Source organism: Lissotriton vulgaris, chromosome 9, assembly GCF_964263255.1.
Source record: "Lissotriton vulgaris chromosome 9, aLisVul1.2, whole genome shotgun sequence".
NCBI classification, from domain to species: Eukaryota; Metazoa; Chordata; class Amphibia; order Caudata; family Salamandridae; genus Lissotriton; species Lissotriton vulgaris.
The window spans coordinates 854,550,130-854,576,842 of record NC_141697.1 but is presented as its reverse complement, the minus strand read 5'-3'; the positions used below and the strand labels follow the sequence as shown (position 1 = coordinate 854,576,842).

General features: G+C 43.7%; 1 protein-coding gene across 1 annotated transcript in view; it reads right to left on the bottom strand.

Annotated features, from left to right (window-relative positions):
• The window catches only part of LOC147692363 (cytochrome P450 2G1-like), an 870,825-nt gene that overhangs the window by 460,625 nt on the left and 383,487 nt on the right, over positions 1-26,713 (bottom strand). Inside the window, exon 5 of the mRNA XM_086938586.1 lies at positions 1,934-2,094. Coding sequence (XP_086794712.1) covers positions 1,934-2,094 — 161 coding nt within the window. The remainder of the gene's footprint in view (positions 1-1,933; positions 2,095-26,713) is intronic.

Here is a 26,713-nt window from a genome sequence, read left to right as displayed (position 1 = left end):
TCTAAGTAAAGGAAACACTGCCAACCGGTGGAGAACAGTAGGAAAAACAAATGTCCGTGTACTCCTTTAGCCCAATCCTCGCTGTGAGCAACAGACTCGTATTTAAACAAACAGGAACGAAAAGACAAAGGCACTTGAGTACATCAGTGCCTTCACGCAAACACACTCTCCTTATGATGTCGTGTGCTTGTAGGGATGCATCCAGGCTCAAACGGGAAAGAAAATCAAAAGCGCCACTGACCATAGAAACGTGGCTGTTTTCCTTTTTATAAGTCAGGCGGCAAAGGTCAAAAGGTAGTCAAGTAAAAGGCAATAGCAAAGACACAAACACAGGAACTAAGCTATCGCTTCTTCCCGTAATACCTGACAGGAAGCGCCTTCCTCGGGTGTAGGTTTCAAAGTCTGCGGTATAAGAACGGGCGGGGTTGAGGCTCTTCAGGGGCCATCTGGAAAATGCTGCAAATGCTTCTCGCTTGGATCTGGCAGGGAATACCATACGCCATCACAGGAATCGAGACGATTGTCAATCATCGGTCTAAGAAGAAGGAGGTGCTTAAGTACAGCCTTCCCTCAACCTTCCTCGAACGTGCCCATTTGCCTGCTGAGACATGTAGTGTGTCAGGTTCTTTCTGACCCTAGACCATGAGGTGAATGCATATCTTTTCCTGTGTATCACCTTTCGCCCTTTTTTCTGGTGAGTGATCGCTACAGCAGGGCAGAAACATCAGACGCCCCACAGTAGGTGGGGCCAGCATTGTGGAGGGAAGGCACAGCCCTGGAGCTCTCTGTTGACATGACTCCTTCTCTCCTTTCCCATTGCACGGCAGAGACATCGAACGCACCAGAGGAAGTGGAGCCAGCATTGTGGAGGGAAGGCACAGCCCTGGAGCACTCTGTTGACATGACTCCTTCTCTCCTTTTACATTGCACAGCAGAGACATCGGACGCACCACAGGAGGTGGAGCCAGCATTGTGGAAGGAAGGCAAAGCCCTATTCAGGTCCCAGGTGCAACTCCTCCCTCCCATCTAGATGCAGATCTCTCTATTCACCACTGGGCTGACTCACTGTGTCTACTGGAATCCCCCAGCCCTGTCACTCGAAATCCAGGCAAGGAATACATAACCTAGCAGAGGCAGGCTTGGATGGTTAGACAAGAAAATACCTACTTTCTAAAAGTGGTATTTTCACACACAGGATGTTAAAACCAACTTCACTAAAAGATGTATTTTAGCATTCTGAATGCAGGCATACTAAACTCTAATTTCCACCATGTTCCCTGAGTCAGTTAGGATTATAAAATGGAATAATCTAACTGCCCATTCCATCCTATGGAGAACAGGAAGCCTTGCAATAGTGAAAAACAAAAATGGCTCTAATTCACTATTAGGACATGCCACACACACCAGGGCATGTCCTACCTTATACTTACAATGCACCCTGCCCTTGGGCCTACCATAGGGGTGTCTGATATGAAGAAAAGGGAAGGTTTAGGGACTGGCAAGTGGGTGCACTTGCCCAGTCAGCATGACAGTACCCGACTGCACACAGGCTCTGCAATGGCAAGCCTTAGACACACTTTTACAGGCTGCTTCTGTGGGTGGCACAACCTGTACTGCAAGCCCACTAGCAGCATTTGGTTTACAAGCCCTGGGCACACTCAGTGCACTGTACTAGGGTCTGACATGTAAACCAAATAAGCCAATCATGGAATCACTTATCCATACATCAATTTAAAATAGGGAGAGCATATGTACTTTAGCACTGATCAGCAGTGGTAAAGTACCCAGAGTAATAAAACAGCCAACAACAGGTCAGAAAAAATAGAGGAGGATGGCAAAAAAGTTCAGGGATGACCCTGCAAAATTGGCCAAGTCCAACAGTATTCAGTTACAATGTAGATTATTATCGAAGGTCAGGAGAAACATTATTTACCTGTCCCCAGAAGGTGCTCATCTCCTGAAAGCAGTCATTTATCATGTGAGTCAGAGAGAGGAGCTCTGAGTCCTTGTAATCATGGCGGGTTCCAAACATAATAGAGATGATAATGTTGGTAGTGACAGCCCCGAAGAGATCTCTGGAGTTAAGTGGAGATCCTAGTGAAAAAAATATATCATTATTGCAGGGAATTGTATTTTTTTCATATTCCAAATTCAGATGCGGGTGTCAGCTGCATTATTACAGAGTACAAAATGACACAGAGGCTATCAAAGAGACACTGGTGAGTAGCACACCAGCCCGCTGGGTCGGTGTAGGCTAATGCCTGTGCGTCCATGGTGAAGAACAACCCAGCATACTCCACCTTGCTGGAGATCTTTAAGCCTTCACTGCAACCGGCCATGAGGAGGTGACGCAGAAGCTTGAACAGTTTGCCAAGCAGGTGACATGTTTATGATTCCAACTTGACAGATTTTATTTTTGAAGAATAAACTCCCAAATGGAGTTTGTCCTCAGAAAAGAAAACAATTTAATGGTACTGATAAGGAGGAAGTTTTCACCATGCCTGAGAGGGCCCCCTACCCAGGAGCACCATGCTTTCCGTTGCGGTCCCAGACAAGTAACGCCAGTGACAGTTGTCCTTCTCTAAATATGGGAGGATGTATATCACACCTAAATGGCGGCCAGGTAGAGAAAGTGCAATCAGGTTTAGGTTTTCATGGTCTATATCAGCTGATGCACTGCTGACGGAAAACCTGCTGTTGCCTCATTCTTTATTAGGATGAAGTAACCCTTAGTATGGCAGGGCTGGTGAACGGAGTAAAACATTTTTAGGCAAGCAATTTCTTATTATGATTTTTTTCACAAATTCCAGAATCCACAACTACATACATAATCCATCGCAATCACACCCAATTATTTAATAATGTATGGTGGCCTTTCCAAGAAGTGTGAAATACATGGTGTAAGAAATTGGATTATTAGTTGTGGGGGGTAAATGCCCACCCCAAGCTTTTTAATCTCTATACAGCAGAGTTGGAAAAAGCTTTGGAGAAATGGAGTCTGGTCCATCCCCGACTAGGCCACATGACGCTACACATTTTTCAATACACTGAGGACCTCCTAATACTGGACCACAGTAAACTGGGTCTATAGCGAGCACTCACAGTTTACATATGTACAATGAAAGGAATTTCCTCACGATCAATCAGGACAAAACCAAGATAGTAATCTTTGGGCGCTATAAAAACAAGAAACAACACCACTCCGACTATGAGTGTCTGGGGCTCTGGATTTCGAGTCCTCCCAGACCTCAATCTATAAAGGCTCAATGAAAAAGAAATCCACAGATATAATTTACAGTCTAGCCTACTTTAACAAGAAACAAGAAACTAAACAGTCCTTCTCCGGTCCCATTTCTTAAAGCAATAAAGGCATCCCTTCGCCCAGCATTACAATACGGTCACCAGGCCTTTCCTAACGCCTGCTCCATCCGCCTGGAGAATGCACAGACCTCAAGTTACAAGAAAATATTTCATTGGCCAAGGCACCTTCGGAGATCTAGAATCCGACTCAAATTCGGCCTACAGATTCAAAAGCTAATCTGCAAATTAGAAATCCTGAAGTATTACTTGCAGATAAAGAAAGCACCAAAAAGCCACTTCAGGCCTGTCTGAGAGCATCATTTGAGAGCCCAGATAGCCCCTGGCACAGGCATCTACAGGAGTCACTTAAATCTTTGCAAATTGAAGTTCCAGCATAATCTCTTGACTCCATCCTTTACCTGGCCTAGAAAAAGGTAATCAACAGACAGTTACACTAGGCCTCATTCCAGCCAGATTTTACCTCTCTAAAATCATCAGAGATTTTACTCCTTTGAAACTCCTCATACTTGGTCAGCAGACCTCAGCCTTAACTCTCAGCGACCATCAATAGCAGAGTGAGCAAAGACATCAGTTACATGCTCCTGCTGGCGTTACCTGTAGCAGATTTCAACCCGGCATGGGTCGATCTGGGTAACGATGGGGCATGCAGGCCATGTAACCTCAAGCAGGAATAATTACTACACCTTCTGTGTTGCTGTCCATCTCTAGATGCCGCAAAGAGAGCCTTACCAAAACCAACTTTCCTGTTGAAGGGAGCACGTACGTGTCTGGAGGCCTGTGCGATATGTTTCTCCTACTCTGATGATATATCCCTGTTGAGGTGCAGGAAATTTGTTAAAATCCTAAGAGCTCAGCTTCAAAGTTGATCCACCAACTCCCACATCATCACACATCTTCAAAAACTCATAACTGACTATTGGATAATGAAATCCGGAAACACCTATCAATTCAGCTTGGACAGAATGAAAGTCAACTACCCTGTTTGATTGTCTGTTTTACCTCATATAGCATCTTAACTGACTTCCTTATATTTCATTTTCTACGGTGCCTTCTAACCTTTTTAAAACTCAGTAATTGTTGTCTGCACTATGCAACCTGGCAATATCCAGAGGCATGGGAGGACAACTGCCCACCAGGCTAATGCTCCTCTGAGTAACTCCTATCCAAGCCCAAGATCAGCGATCTGCACCTTTGCACTGTTACCACCCTGCCTTAGGTTATTACGATTCTTTTTTTAGCTGTCTTGTATTTTAAATGTTTTTACCATAATCAGTCTTTCTTATCCCTGGGTGACTGACATGCATTGCATGGTTTTATAAATGATTTCACTAGTAAAACGAATTACGGACCATAATATCAAGAACGGCGATAACAGTATCGCCGCTTTAGCGGCAGGAAACTGCTGCTAAAGCGCCGATATGAGGCTTGATAATATGTCCTTGTGAATTCCCATGGAAGCCCAGGTTTAATGGCCTGCACACCAGAACCTGGGCTTCTGTGTGAATTCACAAGGGCATATTATCAAGCCCCTTATTGTTGCTTTATCAGTAGTTTCCTGCCACTAAAGCGGCGATAATGTTATCGCCGTTCTTCATAATATGGCCTACATTCCTCAGTAAAAGTTGTTCTCAATGAGTGCTGTATGACAATGTAACATGAAATAATATTCCTATAACTATGGTTTTTATTAACTGAACAATGAAATTTGACATGACATGATGCCCACCTCAAGTATTAATCACAATCCTTTTTCAGAATGAACCACAAGAGTCACTAAATAAACCTGATATCTATGGCATAGGCTTAACTTAGAAGCAAAGTAAAGTAAAGTATTTATGCTGCACCAATATAGTAATACAATAAAAAAATCCACAGAAGAAAAATCGCAAACCAATTTAGAAAAAATAATCCATTTTAATAAATAAAGTGATATACAAAATTATAAAAATCCAATCAGGGAAACAAGAGGTATGATTTTTTTAATTTTTTAGGTTCAAAATTGCACAAAAAAGAGTTAAGTAGCAACTGCGATCAACTGGTCACAATATACTTAGGCTCATTTTGAGGCAAACTGAGATAGAGCACAGGTTGGACATAGAAACCAGGTTTGACTTAGTGGGATGTTTCACCTTCGGACTTAGGGCAATATTCTAATGACGGACGATCAGGCCGCTGGCTGCCATAGTGGGATTCCTGAGACAGCTGATAAGCATGCAGAGGTCTGAGCACCTTATTCCGAATCAACTGCCGAGCTAGCGGTCAGGAAGTGTTAGTACCATGGCGGGGGCATTCCGCGACCATGAAAAGTAGGTGCAGCACATGCCTCTGCCATGCAACACCTCCTGCATATCTGTGCACCCTCTGCCATGCACCATGCTGTGCATGGCATATGGTGCACACAGGTCAGTGAGGACATTACATAAGCCCCTGGGCCACTTTTCAGTGCCCTATGAAGGAAGGGGGCCTTGCTTGGGGCCCCCCAAATCTCTTTCAAACTAATTTTTCAGGGAGGACTTCTCACCATGAAAAGGCTGTTGGAAAGGGATATCGTAATCCTAATGACAGTGCCTGCCTCCGCACTGCTGCATTTAGGACACTGCTCCAACTGTCGCCCAGTCGGGATCTGTGATTCTGGTGGAGCCGGCAGTCTGGCATCCAACAGTACATGGTTCAACCGTCAGTATCAGAATACAGCGGGTAGGCTGAAGCGCTGTCAGCGGTTGAACCGCCACCGATGGGCTGTCGGTGGTCAAACCACCAACATCACATTCAAGCCCTAAGGGGCGCATGCATCAAGGTATTTTGCATTGCAAACAGTGCAATTTGCAAACATCGGCTGTTTGCAATCGCAAAATGGCCTTTTGCAATGCATGAAAGTTTTTGAGATTCACAATTTAGGTAATCGTAATTTCTTGCCATTACCTAAATTGAGAATGCATTGAGGTAATTGCAGTTTGCAATTCCCTAATGCATATGCAAGAAGCCTTTCCTGAATGCGGACTGTCCATTTAAGAAATGCTAATTAACATAATAATAATAATAATAATAATAATATTGAGTTTTGTAGAGCGCGAACAGCTACCTCACATGGAGGTGTCCCGGTGCTGTGAGAACAGACTAACCATATGCCAGGTAGCAAATCTTAGCGTAGTGGAGTGAAAAGCCAGGTTTTTAGCAGTCGTTTAAAACAAGTTTCAGAAGGGGCCTGTTGTAGGGCAGGAGGGAGAGAGTTCCATAACCCCGCCACATTGGCCAAGAAGGTTCTTCCACCCAACCGCGCTCTTCGCGCTCGAGGGACCACGAGCTGCACCCGCCCATTGGAGCGGAGGGTCCTCGATTGATGATACCTGGGTAGCCTGGCTCTCAAATAATTGGGACAGGTGCCATACAGGGACCTGAAGGCCAGCGTCAAGGCTTTGAACTTGATCCTACTGGCTACTGGAAGCCAGTGCAGTGCCCGAAGATGCGGAGAGACTGGGTGCTTAAAAGGAATACACCTCAACAGTCTCGCAGCCGCATTCTGCACCGTCTGTAGGCGCTGGATTAAGTATTGGGGAAGACCCAGATAAAGTCCGTTAGCGTAGTCCAGCCTCGATGTTACTGTGGCATGGACTACAGTCGTATGGCACTCTTCTGGTAGAAGTCTCAGGATCTTGCGCAGGTTCCTCAGCTTGGATAGACAGCATCCTGCTACCTGCTGAATATGAGAAGCAAAGTAGAGACTGCTATCCCAGCGGACTCCCAAGTTTTTGCACTCTGGCTCGGCGACGGGGGCATCCCCATTTCCACCGGCCACCAGAACTCTGCAGGGGGGGTTGATCCCTTGCCAAAGAAGATGACCTCTGTCTTCTCAGCATTCAATTTGAGTTTGTTTGCGTTCATCCAGCTGGCCACATCTCGGAGGCACCCCTTAAAATTTCCAGCGGACTCCCAAGTTTTTGCACTCTGGCTCGGCGACGGGGGCATCCCCATTTCCACCGGCCACCAGAACTCTGCAGGGGGGGTTGATCCCTTGCCAAAGAAGATGACCTCTGTCTTCTCAGCATTCAATTTGAGTTTGTTTGCGTTCATCCAGCTGGCCACATCTCGGAGGCACCCCTTAAAATTTGCAAAAGCGGCTTCCGACACCTCCGAGTATGGGAACACCAGCTGGGTGTCGTCAGCATAGGATATTGTCTTGACCCCCCAGTTTGCAATGAGTGTAAACAGAGGTGCCAAGTAAACATTAAAAGTAGCGGGCTCAGAGCCGACCCCTGGGGAACACCGCATTTTATCTTGGTGGGTTTAGACACCATATGACCCAATGCCACCTTCTGTGTTCTCTGTGACAGGTATGACTGAACCCATCCCAGTGCTTGGTCCTTTAGCCCTATCTCTGCCAGCCGTTGTAGGAGCCTACCATGATCCACCGTATCGAAGGTGGTCGACAGATCCAGGAGAACCAGCATAGCTGACTCCCCGGCATCCATCGACCACCTCACTGATTCTGCTACTTCAATGAGTGCAGTCTCCGTGCTAAAGCCCGGTCTAAAACCTGATTGAGTCTCATGTAAGACATCATTGTCCTCAATAAATTTGTTAAGCTGGCACTGGATTATCTTCTCAAACATTTTTCCTGGGGCCGCCAGCAGAGAAATTGGCCGCAGGTTGCTCAAGTCCAACGGATCACCATTTGCTTTTTTCTTTAACGGGAGGAGAGTGGCATGCTTCCATGCGTCCGGAAATACCCCTGAGGTAATGGACCCATTCCAGATGGACTGTAGGGTGGGTGCCACAAATTCAGTTATAGATTTCCAAAGTTTGGGCGGGCAGGGATCATCTGGGGAACCCGATTTATATTTTTGGAGCTCCTTAATAACTAAATCCAAGTCTATCTGAAGGAACTGCTCAAGTCCTACCATTGGCCCTATTTTTACTGCTATATCTGATTTCTCCGTCCCAACCTCCGGGCCAAAGGAGTCGTAAACTTTTTGGATCTTACACTCGAAAAACTCCGAGATACTGTTGCACAATGACAGGGATGGGGGAACCTCCCTTTCTATGCAGCTAGGTTTAAAGAAGGACTGCACCACTTTGAAAACTTCCTTACTTGAGTGCTCTGCTTCTCGGATAGAGGTCGCAGAGAAGGCTTTCTTGGCCCTTCTCACTGCCTTCTGCAGATTTTTTAGTGCATCCTTGTAGCGGTCCCTTTCTACATCCCCATACCTTACTCTCCATAACCTCTCTAATTTTTTACATGCCTTCTTTTCGGCTCTGAGATCGCTCAAGAACCAGGGGGCCGATGGAGACTCCCTTTGTGATGTTGCGCGTTTGGCGGTTGCAACTGAGTCCACCATGTTCTTGATCCAGTTATTAAATAGTTGCGCATCAGTATTGCTATCAGAAGTTAAAACAGGTTTATTCAGGCCCGGGGCCGGGCCCATAGCCTCAGGGAATTACTTTTTCCAATGCCTCTTGATAAAAGTACATTTACTCATAACCGGTCTGGGCGTATCTATTTCCACCGTAAAGGGAATAAGAAAATGATCTGACCAGATCAGCGGCAGGGCCGACTCTACCTTTACAGTATCCCCATTATTAGTAATTAAGTCTAGCGTGTGACCTGCTCTATGTGTGGGGCCCTCATTACACAGCGTCAGATTTGCAGTCATCAATGTGGACAGTAAGGTTTCAGCTAGGGTGCAATTATCCCTATCCACATGAACATTAAAATCCCCTAATAAGAGAAAATGGGAATGTAAGAGTGAGCTCTGAACAATCATATCCAGCAGTGATTCCAAGCTGGAGGTAGATCCTCCCGGGGGGCGATATACTAATAGCCCAGCCAGGGTCACCTGAGGGCCCATCTGGATACCAAAGTGTAGGCCATCCACTCCTGATATCTGGATAGGGGTTGATGAAGTAAGCGTGAAAGCTGCCTTAATTATCACCGCTACCCCTCCCCCTTTCTTAACCTCACCTCGATTAGCAAAACACATTTTGTAGCCCGTGGGTACAGCTAGTGCAATAGCCGTCATATTATCCTCCCCGAGCCAGGTCTCTGTTAAAAACAGAGCATCCCACTCATGATCCTCGAGGAGCAACCAAATGTCGGCTGCGTGCCTAGGCAGCGATCTACAATTTAGGAGGGCTGCTTTAAAGCACACGGACCTTGGCGCTACTGTTTTTGCAGGCATCTCATCGCCCGCTATACTGTAAACCCCCAGAGTGAACCCGCATCGCTCACATGTCTTAGGTGGAGACCTCGCCCCCAGCATCATCAAATGATCTCTGCAGCCTTGGTCAGTGTTGAGCGCCCACAGGTCTGCGGATGACCAGGCGATCCGGCCCCCATCCCACGCCTCCCGGGCAGCATGGCCGGCCACGGTCGCAGTCCGGTCACGGACGGGCGCAGACGGGCTTTCCTTTGGCGCACCTTTGGCGCGCCATCGTCGCGCCTGCTACGCTAGTCCGCTGCGCGGCCGGACACACATGCCCAGAAATAGGGTGGAGAGAGGAGGTGACGCGGTGGGTAGGAGGAGTCTCGTCCCTCCGCTCTAGCGGCACATGAAAGCCGTGGCGGACCGGGGACGGACCGAGGAAGAGGCAACAATCTCAATCAATGTGCCCGTGTCCCACCAGTTGTGCAAATAAGCAGAAGAATACAGGTATTTAAAATCAGGTTTAAAAACAAACACAATCACACGCAAAATAGTAAAACACCAGCGCCTATGGTCGCGCTGCTCTCACTAGCGCGGATTGCTTCCCTGGCGCCTTTTGTAGGCGGTGGTGGGAGGAGTCTCGTCCCTCCGCTCTAGCTGCACATGAAAGCCGTGGCGGACCGGGGACGGACCGAGGAAGAGGCAACAATCTCAATCAATGTGCCCGTGTCCCCCCAGTTGTGCAAATAAGCAGAAGAATACAGGTATTTAAATCAGGTTTAAAAACAAACACAATGACACGCAAAATAGTAAAACACCAGCGCCTATGGTCGCGCTGCTCTCACTAGCGCGTATTGCTTCCCTGGCGCCTTTTGTAGGTGGTGGTGGGAGGAGTCTCGTCCCTCCGCCATAGCGGCACATGAAAGCCGTGGCGGACCGGGGACGGACCGAGGAAGAGGCAACAATCTCAATAAATGTGCCCGTGTCCCCCCAGTTGATGCTAATATGTTTATATTTGAAAAATGCACAAAACTGCATTTTCCAAAGTGGCATGTGGCGCACATATACCCCTAGGGCATGTGTGTGCCTTACATATGCACCTGTTTTTTTGTTAGGGGTGCATCAGGGGGGCCTTAGGCCCCCAGGCACCCATGCCGGTGCATTACTAAATTTGCGATTACCAATTAGGTAATTGCAATGTTGGCAATGCAAGACCATTCCCTGAGGCCCATAGGAAAGAATGGAGTCGGAATAGCAAATAGCGATTCCCTAATTGCGTTTGCGATTTTTAAGGAAATTGCAATTAGAGAATCACTATTTGCAACCTGTTTTGATGCATTGAATTTTGTGATCACCAAATAGCAATTTCTTAAAAATCGCTATTCGGTAATCACAAACTGTAACTTTCATGCATGTGTCCCTTAGTCTCTGAAATGGAAGCCGGGGCAAGACAGCAGGCTATTGCCAAGGAGCAGTCCATGACATTGGATAGCCATTGGACGAGGTTCCAGTGAAACTGTTGACTTTTGAGGGGTAACCTCTGAATGGAAGAGATTTCAATTTCACGTCTAGAGAAGGTCCCTCCTTACATACGTATCGAGCCTTCGCCCAGTAAAGATTTCTACTCTCAGACTTAGTCACTTTTTGTAATGGATCTCAGATTTTTCCAGCTGGGCAAGGCTGAAGGTTACAGCCAAAGAAGGCTCAACAAAACCAGATATCTGTTCTGCGAGGTTCCACTGAATAAGATTTGTGCTGCAAAAAAGCTCACACAAATGCAACCAGTATTCTCAGCCCAGTAGCAGCACATCATCATTGGGTCAGCTTGGTAGGCTTATGGAGCCAAAAGGTTTTTTAGTTCCAGGTTTCTGGAGATACTAGGGTGCAAATACTTTGAGACAAGCCAAGGTTTTTCAGGACCTCAGGAAAGCCAGAAGGCACAAGCAGGCTACAGGGCAGTTACAATTGGAATGGATCAGCTGGAAAGTTGCAGTATACTTCTTGTAGCTTGCTGTGCCCTGTAACTTGAACAAGAGGTCAGCCTATGACATTTTGAGTCAACTTCTTTGTCTTGGGCACAATAAAGAGTGCAGGTTCAGTCCTTTTGTGCTCTTCTCAGTTGTTATACCAAAGGGGATCATGGACGGAGCATTTGAGCAAATCAAACACTCACCCCCAGTCAACTGATCTGGGTTTAATCCATCAATGCTTTGTTCGCCCTGAGTTGGCAGGGTAGGCCCAGACGTGGGTCCCTTGCTCACTCTACCACTGGATTCAAGATAGCCTGGCTGATGAGGATTATGAATCCAAAACCGGTCGCAAGATGCTTGTTTCCGGTCAAGGGAAGACATGGCTTGGCAGTTCGGGCTGGACTGTTCCCATGAGGCACAGGGTCAGACTGATTTGCATATGGCCATGTCTGAACTGGGGTGGTAGAATGAGCTAAAGAATGATGATGGATTAAACCCAGATCAGTTGACTGGGGGTGAGTGTTTGATTTGCTCAAGCACTCAGTCCATCATCCCCTTTGGTATTGCTTTGTTGGCCCTGAGTTGGCAGGGTATGCCTAGACGTGGCTCCCTTGCTCACTCCACCACTGGATTCGAGATAGCCTGGCTGATGAGGATTATGTATCCGAAACTGGTCCCAGGATGCTTGTTTCCGGTCCAGGGAAGATATAGCTTGGCAGTTTGGGCTGGACTGTTCCCATGAGGCACAGGGTCAGACTGATTTGCATATGGCCATGTCTGAACTGGGGTCGTGGAGTGAGCTAAAGAATGATGATGGATTAAACCCAGATCAGTTGACTGGGGGTGAGTGTTTTTCATTTGCTCAAGCACTTCGTCCATCATCCCCTCTGGTATCGCTTTGTTTACCCTGAGTTGGCAGGGTATGCCCAGGCGTGGGTCCCTTGCTCACTCTCCCACTGGATTCAAGATAGCCTGGCAGATGAGGAGTATGAATCCAAAACTGGTCCCAGGATGCTTGTTTCCGGTCCAGGGAAGATATAGCTTGGCAGTTCGGGCTGGACTGTTCCCATGAGGCACAGGGTCAGCCTATTTTGCATATGGCCATGTCTGAACTGGGGTTGTGGAGTGAGCTAAAGAATGATGATGGATTAAACCCAGATCAGTTGACTGGGGGTGAGTGTTTGATTTGCTCAAGCACTCCGTTCATCATCCCCTTTGGTATCGCTTCTCAGTTGTTAGGCTACAGGTTCAGCCTTCTTTTGATCTCCCACACATCTGGTAGTTTTCAGTAGAATACTTGGGATGCCATATTTATGCATGGCACCACCATGTGGGTTCGGGAGACTCCTGGCTCCTCCATAACCAGTAAGGTTAAGGTTTCTAGCGGTGACTCTATCCACATTTGCAGTTTTTGCTATGTGCCTTACTGAAAACAATTCTTTTAAAAAAACAAGGGGACCCAATGAGTTCCTAGGGACCTTGGGGCAGTCAATTTTAAGGAGAACAACGGTCCTTAGGGTTAGAATTTTCAATTACAAATGAAAATATAGACTCCAATCAGTACTATATCAGTCAATTTTTTCAGTACCCAGCTGGGCCTGAAAATTTTTTATTCAAATATAATCATAGATAAAAAAGAGACCACTGAAGGGGTCTTATTTGGAAACTGATAGGGTACAAGCCTGTACCTATCCAGAACACACTCGAACAAAGTTCGGGGGTGGAAAGGGTAAGGAAAAAGGTGAAGAAGTAAAGAATATCAGGCAAACAAGGAAAAAGCGGGGGGAGCCAACTGTCCCTTGCAACATTAGCACATTTTGCAAAGCAAGCTCAGACAGACAATTTATATATAAATGTATATATATATATATATATATACTAGAAACAAGTGCTGTTTGTAAATAAGAATTTTCTCTCTTTTCTCCTATCTTATTTTTCCTTATTCATAACAGGTTTTCAAAAAAGGTACAAACAGGCAATATATCTTAAGTCCTGACGATGATCCCAGTTCACTAGGAGCCAGGGATCGAAACGCCGTCGACACTTTCACAATTCTGTAACCTTGCCATTGTGTTAATATTTGTTACAGTAATTGTCTGTCTGAGCTTGCTTTGCAAAATGTGCTAATGTTGCAAGGGACAGTTGGCTCCCCCCGCTTTTTCCTTGTTTGCCTGATATTCTTTACTTCTTCACCTTTTTCCTTACCCTTTCCACCCCCGAACTTTGTTCGAGTGCGTTCTGGATAGGTACAGGCTTGTACCCTATCAGTTTCCAAATTAGACCCCTTCAGTGGTCTCTTTTTTATCTATGATTATATTTGAATAACAATTTTTCAGGCCCGGCTGGGTACTGAAAAAATTGACTGATATAGTACTGATTGGAGTCTATATTTTCATTTGTAATTGAAAATTCTAACCCTAAGGACCGTTGTTCTCCTTAAAATTTACTGAAAACAAGCCCACAGTGCCTTTCTGAGCTGTATTATCAAGCTGATTAACAGAATATCTGGAAGAAAATACAAATCTTGGTATTGCTGGGTGATAGTGATGCCGTTTGTACCAATTGCTTTTCCCTTTTACTATAGTGCCCCTTGTGGTCAGAAAATGTTGAGACCTAGTCAACTCAGGGATATTTGGCCCAGATACCCATAAAATATCCCTCTTCACTGATTATGTCTTCTTATCCCTTTCTTGCCCTGCCACCTCCCTCCCTCCTACAACTCAAACTCTGACAAAAAGAGCAGCTTTAATATAAACTTAATCAAATCTGAGGGCCTTATCCTTCCCTTTCCCCAGGCAGTGATACATAACTGGAAAACATATTTTCCATTTTGAAGGGCCAGTCAGCATTTAACTATTTGAGAATCAATTTTACACCAAAGAATGTTTACATCTATAAAACAAATATTCCTCAGTTACTCTAACATATTCGCAAAATCCTTAGACAATGGTCCCATCTTTTCCTCTCCTTAGGTACATATATGTGTTTATGGCACTGCTCATACTCTTAAAACAAAAAATATTGATGATGATAAAAATAGTACTTTGATTCCTATGGTTAAAGGATCACCCCTACATTTCTCACAAATTCTAGCGAAGTCCGAACCATAGGAGTGGCGTGGGGTTCTCAGAACTCCTTATTTATTACAGAGCATGTGAACTATGAATCCTTGTAAACTGTTCTGTCCAAGCTACAAACAAGTTGTTGCATCATATGGAGGGAACACTAGCTGGTAGAGCTCTGTGGGACCTGGTTTGGTTCCCCAAAAGAGACAAACCCGCCAGTGAATACTTAAACAGTCGATGAATGCCACTCTCACGATCTGGGATAACATATGCAAATGCCACCACCTTACCATCCTCCCATCCCCTCATATGCCTACCCATCATAATCTGTCCTTCAACCCAGCTGTGATCCCGGAAACGTTGATGGCTGGAAACATAGGGATTGCACCATGATTTCAGTTCTTTTTCAGAGAGCTTAAATCAGATCCATCATTCGGTTTAAGCATATCTTCAGCTAGAGGAAGCAGAGGAATATCACCATGTACAAGTTAGACACCGGAGGCCTGATTCACAAAGGTAAACTTACACTATTCTGTAAATTTATGATTGTTTGGTATTCACAAAGGGGCTTACTAGTAGTAACTTTACGAAGGTGGAGTCTCCGCACACAAAAAGATAGGACTTTCCTATTTTTTTATGTGCATAGAGTCTGCTCTCATAAAGATGCTACTGGTAAATCACTTTGTGAATACCAAACAACGTTAAATGTACACAACAGTGTAAGTTTACCTTTGTAAATCAGGTCCTGAGGGACTATTCACTAGGGGTGGACAAAAGTGATGGAGTTTTACTCCATGAAATTCCACGGAGTTACATAAATCTTCAGGGCAAATTTCGACCCCATCCGAAGCTTTCTCATCGTGAATAGTCACGACTGTCCACGACCGCCCACATTGAGAAAATCTTGCCGGGTGCCATCCTAGGACCACAAAATCACAGTAGAGGATGCCAATTTTTGTGTCTTAACATTGGCGAACAAAGTACAAGACAAAACTCCTTCAAGCAGCGGTTGATGGAGTTTTGCTGGAACTCCATGTCACAAGCGTAACACAGAGAGGGCTAAACTCTCCGAACTCCACCAGCGAATAAGAATTTATTGCCCACTCCTACTATTCACAAAGGAAGCATACTCTTGTGAGTAATTTATACACATAATTTACCCTTGCACTTTTTTGTAACTACTAATTTGGGCTATTCACAAAATGTGAGTGTACAGTTACTCAGAAGTGTAGACTTACATGTCTCCACCTTCTGAAAAAAGAGGTGGAGCCAAATTTACTGAGTAAGCTCCTACTTAAAAATAAAACAGTAGCAAGTCCAGCTCTACACATGGCTGAGCAGTGATATTGCAACACTCTCCCATTAGAAAATATTTGAGGTGAGAACTTAAACTAAAACCCCATAGGATATTTTGTTAAATTAAATTAAATTATTTAAAATATAATTCAATGTTGAAAATATATCAAAATAAAACATAGTTAACAACCTTTTTCAATTTTAAAATGTAAAAGAAGAGTTTTTAAAAACAATGTTTTTGGGTCTCCTGACAGTTTACAAGATAACAAAAATGTTATGGCCATGAGGGAGACACTCATGCAGGAAATGTTTTAGGTCTTGCTGGCCCTCAAAAGACATACTGTTAACAATTCAGTGGGCCTACAACTCGCCCACAGCATACCATTAGTTGTTTTGCTGCCACTCTAATTTGCAATCTTTTGATTGCTTTGCTATCATAGGCTTCCCTCCCTTTCTTTTATTATCTCCTCCCTGGAGCATGGACCGAGTACTTGGGTTCTTTCTCGTCTTTGTTCTTCCTACTCTTTTTACAAAGAAATATTGTTTTTTATTAGAAGCATTTTGGTATTATTACTGGACATCCAATGTGCATTCCTACTGATAAGGCAGGTATGCAGCTTCTTTTTTATGTTACTTTCACCGTATCTATTGGTATTGATGCTTTAGTTACTTACACCCACAACTGTAGTACTCAGCACCTCTCTACTTTATGCTACTCCAGTCCTATACCATTCCACTTTTCGCCACTCTACGCCACTCCACCCTACACTGTTATATAATCTATGCCACTCTACTCTACACCACTCAAATCGACTCAACTACTCTCCACTCTAAGCCACTCAACTCCACTCCACCCCACACTACTCTTTGCCACTGCACTGCATGCCACTCCTTTTTTTTTTATATATTTTTATTTTCAGAGCCAGAAAAAAAAGAAAAGAGAACAGAAAAGCAGTCTTAATACAGAGTACAATTTCAAATTGTGAGATAATCAGGTGATAAAAGAAAAAAAAAAAAGAAAAAAAATATAAAACACAAAGAATTCATTGAAAGAAACACCATAACAGTAAGCAATTAAAATGTATATATGCTTAAACCCCATTCTTCCAATGTATTAGGGGTAGCCATATCGCCTCTCCACACTTAGCAGCTTTGGGTCCTCTAGTGGCATAAATAGCATTCTCGAGACTAAAAATCGCAAGTAGACGTGCGAGCCACATTTGAAAGCTTGGAGGCTCTTTGTCTTTTCACCTTGCGGCCAATATAATTCTAAAGACCAGGGTACCGATAAATAGGAGTGCTTCCTCGTTTGGTTTTAAATTAAGTGAATTTTCGTATCCGAGCACATATAATGTAGGAGAGACGGGAACTTTGTAACCAAACACCTCATCCCAGAAATCGGATATCATTCTTTTAACAAGAGTTAATTCTCTACATTCGCTAAACATGTGGATTAGTGTTGCTGGGCCGAGTAGGCATCTAGGACAATGGTCGTTCTCTCTCAGACCCCAGGCAAAAAGCTTTGCCGGAGTGTAGTAGAGAATGAAGATAGTTTTATACATCTGAGCTTTAAGGCTAGATGACAAGAGAAGACAGTCCGTTAGTTCTAGGGTTCTATCAATATCAATATTAGGATTTGAGAGTTTGTCTGCCCAGTTAACTTCAGTTTTTTCTAAATCGTCTTGGAGTTTTGCCATAAGACAGCCATAAATTGAGCGGATTCGGGTTGTTTTTCTGGCTATAAGCTCGATGATATAAATTGTTCCCGTGAAGAGACAGGGTGCTTTAGATTTAAGTATGGTGTATACTTGGACAAATTTAATGTAGTCGGCGTTAGACAATTGATATTTTGTCTGTAGATCTATAAAGGTAGTTTGGTAGTTTTTCGCCAAAAAGTCCCCAATAGAATTAATTCCTATCAATTCCCATTTTTTTGATATGACATCAAACCCAAGATCCGAAAATAGATTACAGTGCCAAAGAGGGGTATATCTATTTATTGTTGGTATCTGCATATATTTTATCATTTTAGTCCATATTCGCAAGGCATTGGAGATAGTTTTAAATGTAGTCTTTTTATAGTAGTTTGTTTCCACTTGCCTCAAAAAAAGACCCTTAGCTCTCTGCCCTAGTGCTAGCTCGTAGATTGACGGAATCATTATGACTTCGATATCATCTGAGGTGGTATAGAGTATAGAAGCGGACTCATTTGTTGAAGAAATGAGGCCCAAAAGTAGAATAGCATATTTGGGATCGCTAATCCTCCCCTATTTAGAGGGAGTGAAAGAAGTTTGAGGGACCTCCTAATTTTGCCCTGCTGCCACATGAACTTTGACATGAAAGATTCAAGAGTTTTTCAAATATTCTCTTCGAGAGTCAGTGGAATCGCTTGAAAGAGGTATAGTGCTCTTGGGAGGACATTCATTTTTAGGAAATTACCCCTGCCAATGATTGAAAGTTGTAAGTTGTTTACACGGTCCAAATCTTTCTTGATATGGTTCAATAATGGCTCGTAGTTAATTTTTGGAATAAGTTTAACATCGGGACATATGCTAATGCCCAGGTATGTAGCTATATTGGCTCTCCTATAGTCTGTACACACCGTATTATCTGTACAGAGCAAGATTGTCTTGCCTTTATTTAAGGAATATCCAGAGTAATGTCCATATGTACTTGTTAAATTTTCTATTTCTGTCATTGATTCTATGGGATCAGGTGTGAATATGTCAATGTCGTCGGCATATGCCAAAACCTTGGTTTCATATTGACCAGTTATAACAGGTGTATTATTTGATTTTCCAGGAGTTTTAAGATAAGGGGATTTATGTATAGGGCAAATAAAATTGGTGAGCACGGGCATCCTTGCCTTGTACCTCTTGATATGTTGATCATAGCTGATTCGGAGCCCATAATCTGTAATTTTGCCGTTGGGCCGCTATACATAGCTTTAATGGATTTAATACATTTAGAGCCGAAATTATTTCGTTCCAGGACTGCCCAGAGGAAGGTCCAAGAGACACGATCAAAGGCCTTTTCGGCATCAAGTAGAATCATCGACATCCGGCCCCCTGTTGCAGCCATGATATCAAAAAGGGCAATAGCCCTACGGGTGTGGTCGGTGGTTCCTTTGCCTGGAATGAAACCATGCTGCGACGGGGAGACCAGGCGTTCGATGACCCCACCAAGCCGAATGGCCATAACTTTGGCAAATAATTTAGAGTCCGAATTGATTAAGGAGATTGGGCGGTAGGATGTGAGTTCGTCTGGGGGTTTCCCTTTTTTAGGAAAGACAATAATATTTGTCTCTTTCCATGAAGCTGGAGGGTTACCGCTCCATTGGATCTCAAGAAACAGATCAAGGATCAGGTGTCCGATATGCTTGCTCAAAATCTTATATAGATCTAGGGGAATTTTGTCCGGGCCTGCGGCTTTTCCGGACGCAAGTGAGGACAGGGCAAGTTGAACTTCCGCATAGGTAATTTCTTTTTCAAGATCCTCACGGGTAACACTGTCTAAAGTACTAAATGATTCCGGGTTATTAAGAAGGTTGTACAGATAGATGTTTGTTTCGTCCCTGTTTGCTGTTATGTCGTCCTGATACAGATTGTCAACTCTTGAGAATGGACAGTGGATATAGCACCAAGATATAGCACCAAACTCGTATCAACCAAAAGTAATAAGTAATTCAAAAAGTAAATCCAGTGTGCCACTTGCAAAACCGGTACCCTCTGTCCAGGGGCACCTCACGTAAAACGTGAATCCAAAATGTTTATCATCCAGTTCTAGGGCACCACTCCAATCATGTATAGTCAATTCAAATTTCTCAGAGTCCACATCCAAATTCAGAAATCTTGATATTTTCTCAGTTCTTTTTTTATTATTTTCTTATACTCAAAAGAATCATCAGCCAACGCGTTTCGTTCTGACCACCAGAACTTCTTCAGGGCTGGAATAATCAAACATACATAAATAAGGACAAACTGTCACATAGATATATATAAACTACATATAAAAAATTGTACATACAGCCATATAAATACATATAAAAACATAAAACATCTGTATACATTAAAAACACGACCATAACATTACATCACAATGGATTAGCTATGTGTTGTAATTTTTGGAGGATTACAACCTCGTTTCCCTTAATAAACAATCGAAAATTTCTCAATTCTTCCTAAGGTACTGGACTCTTACTGTAAGAGTTAGTAATTTCTAAACGTAAAAGGTAACTGTAAGAAATAATGAAGCAACATCACAGTAATTGCAAGCAGAACAGAAAGGAAGGGGGGAGAAAAGAGAAGTCTCAGCGTACCGTGTGTGATTGTGATTGTTGAAAACACCAACACTGAGTACCACTGATAAATATAGGATCCTTCCAAACAACAAAGATAATCCAATAAGGATATCTGGATGAGTATAACTGAAAAGAAGAGATGTAAACAACCAATTACAGAAAGCATAATACCAACAGTCATAGGCGTTGACACAAACATCTGGTGGGCGAAAGGTTGAAAAAACTCATTAACATATCTTCTAAACGGGCGACCATGGGATGTATATAATAATACTTTTATCAACAAAATAGGGAACAAATGACCATGAGCACCTATATCTGATGTCCAGTAAAGAAATAAGTTTTAAAATCATTGCAATGAAAAAGTCTCATACTCATATATGGGTTACCTATAAGCCTTGTCCCAAATCATAGAGAACATATAAAAATAGTAATGGCACAACTAAGTGACTCAAAATAAACATGATCATTTAATGTAATAAGCCTACCTGACTGGTTTATTCTTCACACTGCACTTAGTAGCAGCTGTTGGTCAATAATTATTTTTAATTCAAGCGTTAGACCTAATAATCTCAGCAAATAACCTATGAATAAACAAAAATAGATCGTTTTTTTTAAAAAAGGAGAGCAATATGTAGCCCATGGCATTTTTACCCATATGTCAACGTCTATGACTGTTGGTATTATGCTTTCTGTAATTGGTTGTTTACATCTCTTCTTTTCAGTTATACTCATCCAGATATCCTTATTGGATTATCTTTGTTGTTTGGAAGGATCCTATATTTATCAGTGGTACTCAGTGTTGGTGTTTTCAACAATCACAATCACACACGGTACGCTGATACTTCTCTTTTCTCCCCCCTTCCTTTCTGTTCTGCTTGCAATTACTGTGATGTTGCTTCATTATTTCTTACAGTTACCTTTTACGTTTAGAAATTACTAACTCTTACAGTAAGAGTCCAGTACCTTAGGAAGAATTGAGAAATTTTCGATTGTTTATTAAGGGAAACGAGGTTGTAATCCTCCAAAAATTACAACACATAGCTAATCCATTGTGATGTAATGTTATGGTCGTGTTTTTAATGTATACAGATGTTTTATGTTTTTATATGTATTTATATGGCTGTATGTACAATTTTTTATATGTAGTTTATATATATCCATGTGACAGTTTGTCCTTATTTATGTATGTTTGATTATTCCAGCCCTGAAGAAGTTCTGGTGGTCAGAACGAAACGCGTTGGCTGATGATTCTTTTGAGTATAAGAAAATAATAAAAAAAGAACTGAGAAAATATCAAGATTTCTGAATTTGGATGTGGACTCTGAGAAATTTGAATTGACTATACATGATTGGAGTGGTGCCCTAGAACTGGGTGATAAACCTGATACAGATTGTGATAATATTGCTGAAATGCATCAATTATATCGGGGGTCTGTGTGAGTGTCTGCCCTCTCACTCGAATAGCGGTAATGGCATTGGATACATTTTTCTGGCGGGTTTGCTGGCCCTTTCACCGTTTTCATATAATTCCTTCTGGTGTACTTTGTATGTCTCAGCAGCTTTTTGGCTAAGCCCTTAGTTAAGCTCAGATTTTAACACTAGCAGTTTATACATGGCATTTTTCCCATCTGTTCCTTGTGAGATTTGTATAATGTGTTCTTCCTCTGCCCTTGCCAGCTCATGAACTTTCTGGGTATATTCATTATTCATTTGTTTCCGTGCCCTAGCTTGAAAGCTCATAGTCTCGCCTCTTAGTGCAGCTTTGAAACAATCCCACACCACATTCCTAGAGGCACTATAGCGATTGATATCAAAAAATTCTTGGGTCCATCTAACAATATGATTAATGTAGGCTTTATTGACAAGGAGTTTGCGGTCAAAAGTCCAAGCCCGGTGTATTCTTGATGGAGTTGAAATACTAATTGTGAGGGTTAGTGCATTATGATCAGATAAGATTTTTGGAAGTTTGATGATAGTGGCTTGTAAGGCTAAGTCAGGTGTTGAAAACATGTAGTCTATCCGAAAATGCTTGCGATGAGGACAGGAAAAATATGTATTTCCAGGATCTGGGTAATTTTTGGTGTTCCATATATCAACCAAGCCCAGGCTATCCTTAAGCCTGCCAATCGCCCTAAAAACTTGTGGCTTACGTCCAGTATATTTTAAGTGTGGGTGTTTATTGCTTGTTTGATCAAGCGAGATGTTAAGATCCCCACACATAATGATAGGCCCCTGACAGTCTGCAAGTTCTAACTCGAGTTTCTCAAAGATATTGGGGTCATCTTGATTAGCCCCATATACTGAACATACAGTAATGCCAAGAGCAAGCTTGACGATTGCCCATCTGCCTTGTGGGTCCGCTAATTTCCTTGTCGCTTGACCAAGAGAGGTTTTAGCTAGTATGGCAACTCCCCGGGTGTTAAAGGTTTGTGAAGTACAAACTAGTAGGTTATAGCCCCTTATGGTGAGCAATGTCCTCTTATCCCAAGGCAGGTGAGTCTTTTGGAGACAGATAATGTCTACTGGATTTTGATTAATTATCTCACCCAGGCGTTGGCGTTTATCTCTGGATAGCAGACCGCCAACATTCCAGGTTTGAATAGTCAATTTCCCCATGAGGATGTAATAGATGAGTTCGATATTGATACTTGACCCTGCTGTTTAAGTTCGGACTGCAATTTATATCCTGTTCGATCCACCTTGATTAGCATGGTGCCTTGGATAAATATTTGTTTAGAAAGGGCTTATCTTACCGCTGGCTCTGATTTCATTTTTTTTAAATTCACTCCCCCCCCACCCCTCCCACCCCTCAGTGTTCACCCACCCACCCTCTACTCCCCCCCCAAAAAAGCATTCAGACTCCATAAGAGTCTGAGTGATGGTGACCTGGTTCACAGGGAACCAGGTTGTTGGCAGCGTGTGATTGGTTGGTAACCGGCTCCGCCTCATCCCAGCCCCAATATTGATAAGGAGTGGGGAGTACATTTTATACAATAACTTTTTTTTTCAGTTAGTTACACAGAGGCATATTACCGGACTGTACTCTCTATGTCACCCCCCACCATATACTTAATTTTTTATTTTTATTTTTATTTATTTATTTATTTATTTATTATTTTTTTGAGAGCTTTAGTCCTTGCGTGATACTAGTGTGTAAACATTTTGGGTAACCGATTTAGTGTGTGTTTTTTTTTTTCTTTTCCCGTGTCCTTATTGTCCCCGGCTGATCTGTATCCCTGCTACTAGCAGAGATCTCATTTAGGTAGGCTTGTGCCTGAATTTCGCTGGTAAAGCTTCTGGTGGCACCATTGAGGATGATTTTAAGTCTCGCAGGGTTCTGTAGATATACTGTGGCTCCCAACTGTTCAAACGGGATAAAGAGTTTCCGCATGCGCCACCTTCTCTCTACCGTTGCGTGGTAAAAGTCGGGTCTGCTAAAGAATGTAAACCCTTTATGTTCCCTTTTATGGTTTGGTCGGGCAAGATCAAAAATTGCTTCCCGCAAGAGGAAGTTGCCAAAATAGACCAACATTGCCCTAGGATATTTCTCTGGAGATTCTGATAGTTTATTGAGGAAAAGAGAAAATCGATGGGCCCGCTGGACCTCTTTGTCCCAGTCCCAAGTGTTTAGTTCAGGAAATGAATCTTTAAGGAGGGATATTATATAGCCCCTAGGGTCGTTCCATTCGACGCCCTCGGGAATTCCCAGAAGACGCAAGTTGTTTCTCCGGGCCCTATTTTCTTGGTCCTCAACTTTCGACATCAAGTCTCGCACAATTCCATCATGTTCTTTGCCTTGTTTCTGAAGGACAGAAACATATTTTTCGAGGTTATCTTTCCGTAACTCCACCAAAGCCATTCGGTCAGATATTTCTAGGCAGGTTAGGCCCACCTTCTTAATTGCTCCTTGAAGATTAGTATTATCACGTTTCACATCTTCTTGAAATTTCATGATAGTATTGAGTACATCCCCAAGGAAGGTTCAGGTTGACCCCCTCCTTTGCTGGATAGCTGATGGTTAGTGATGTTTGCATCTCTTGGTGATTTGTAGTTAAGATCGATCAATGAAGTAGCTTGTGAGGATATATTCCCTTGGCGATGATCCAGCCGATCTGTATTACTGCCTTGGTCAGTGGTGTCTTCCTCAATAAGTTTTTGTTGTCTCCTCTGTCTTTGTTTCTTTTTTTATTGTTTTCTCTTAGCGCTATTATCTTTTGGCGAATCCTTCGCCTTTCTGGGATTGGGATTAGTATTGGAATCTGAATCAGATGGTCCTAAGCTTTCAGAGTTTGTCAGCTCGTGTCTCGATCTATGATGTTCACTTGATGTAGACATCCCAGTCTCATATTTCTCAGATTCTTGTTCAGAATCTGAATTTAGATCTGATCCTGGCCTGTCTGAATATATAGCAACACTGCCTGGGTTTAAGTCAATGTCTCGATATTGAATGTTTTTTACCGACACTGCATCAGTCAAGCTTCCGGATGGGGAATTGGAGGTTAGGGCCTGTGGGCTATTTGTCTGAAGGTCAGTAGTTTCTATTGATTCTTTAGGTTGATTTGTAGAACCGTTAGTTACGGTCGGTGGTCCGTTCGTGGCTTTCCCCTTTACAGTTAGCTGATGCTTTCTCCGACTACCGGAAGTTTTCGACAGTTTGTTAGAGAAAGTGACACTTTCAGTAGGCCCCCCCTGATCGGGTTGACCTTTTGTTATTGGATTGAAGATAGATGTAATCCGGGGTTGGTCATCATTTGGCTGACCACTTGTTTTGGCAGCGCTCTTTAAGTTTTTGATGGCCAGTAGCCGTTTAGCTTTTTTTGCAAGTAGATCCATTTTGGCTGATGTCTGCAGGTTATCTAGTTCTTCTTCAATATCCTGTTCTGACTCCTGGCTTTTGTCATTGTGTTTGCCTTTGTTTTTTCGTCCTATGTCCTTCTCCTTCTCCTTCTCCTTCTCCCTCTCCTTCTCTTTATCCCTCTGCTCCCTCTGCCTCTCTTTCTCCTTATCTTTGTCAGCTTTCTTAATTTTTTCTTCTTTATTTTTTGCACCCCGTGTCTCAGGCCGATTTGTCGCATTCCCCTGGCCCTGGATAGTTACTTCCTCGGGATGGGTTCCTGCCCCCTGTGCCCCGAGTACAGCTAACGCTGTCGCATTTGTCTCATTCAGCGTGTTCAGCGTGTTCTTAATGGATGGTTTATATGGCACAGACCCGAGACTTAAGCTCTCCACATCTTCCATGCTAAACAGCTTCTTTGTAGTTGAGATTTACTTCTGCTGTATCCATAGTCGATGCTCTTACCAAGGCTGGAGCGGGAGTAGGCGCAGACAACTCTCACAGTGACTTTCGATATGAGCTTTCGTTGCCTTGGTCTCAAAGAACTCTCGCACTGGGGCCGGAAAGGAAATTTCTTGCGGTTGCCGAAATTTTCCACTAGAGACAAGGGGTTTGTAGGTGCTATTGCCAAACTACTCGGACCACCAAAGGAACCAACGGGGGCGGAGCACACTGTGGTTGTACTAATCTGAATGTCCCGGTTATTCACAGTTAGTCTGATCTGCATTGGGCTGTGTCCTGTGTTCGATATCGCCGATGTCGCCTATATAGTCGCCTGTATAGTTGCCTTGCAGACTCGGCAGACTCTGCAGACTCGGGAGGCTCACCTTTCAGCAGGTCGGCAGATCTAGTGATTAATCACGGAGATCCGCTGGTTAGCCGCTCATCAATCACATCTGTCAATAACTGGAGGGCTGAGACAGGATCAGTAGGGCTGAGAATAGTTGAATCAATGGGCTAAAACAAAGCACGATACGAACATAAACACCAAACACCAACACCAGGGGCTGCGATCAGGGGCGTAGCTAGAGCTTGTGCCGCCCGGGGCTAGCCCTCAGATTGCCGCCCCTTGACGGGGGGGGGGGGTGCTGGGGAAAAAGGACGGTGGCACTTGAAATAAATAAAGCTGAGACTCTGCAATACAAGAAATAATGAGAATGGTGTCATTCTCTGTGTGCAATGCTCTCCAACGGCAGTTTTCGCAGAGGGAACAGTGAATGGGGTGTTCTGATTGTTACAGTGCTGGGCAGGACAGCACCAAGGTGTGCACTGACAATATGCATTCTTAGAGGAAGCAACTTTGGTAATTAAGACTGCAACCGAGAGCTCCCTAAACAGCGCAGAGAAGACCTTGAAGCACTTTAAGGCAACCCCACACAGCTGTGGACTGCACATGGACAGCGTCGAGAACCCCCGCACACTGTTTCCAGCACCCTGCATTAACAGCATAACAGCATCACCTGGGGGCGAACATACAGGGGCCTCACAACCCTTGAGTGGGGTCCCTATTCAACCCCAGGCCAATGAATGAATATCTGTGAGCTACTGGAGAATATGGGCCCCTCCTGACAGTCTGCATGGGGTGGTCAGCTGCGTCACACCGCCGCTCCTATTTTTGGGACCAGGGTTCGATTCCCGGCGCGGCAGGTTTCTGGACCAGGGTCAGCGGACTCGATAATTCTCTCGCCTCGGTGCCCACTCTGATCAGTGATCACACTCGGCAACTCTGGGCATTAGCTTGCCTCATCTTCACTAACGGCCCCACCAGACCGCCGGGGATGCCT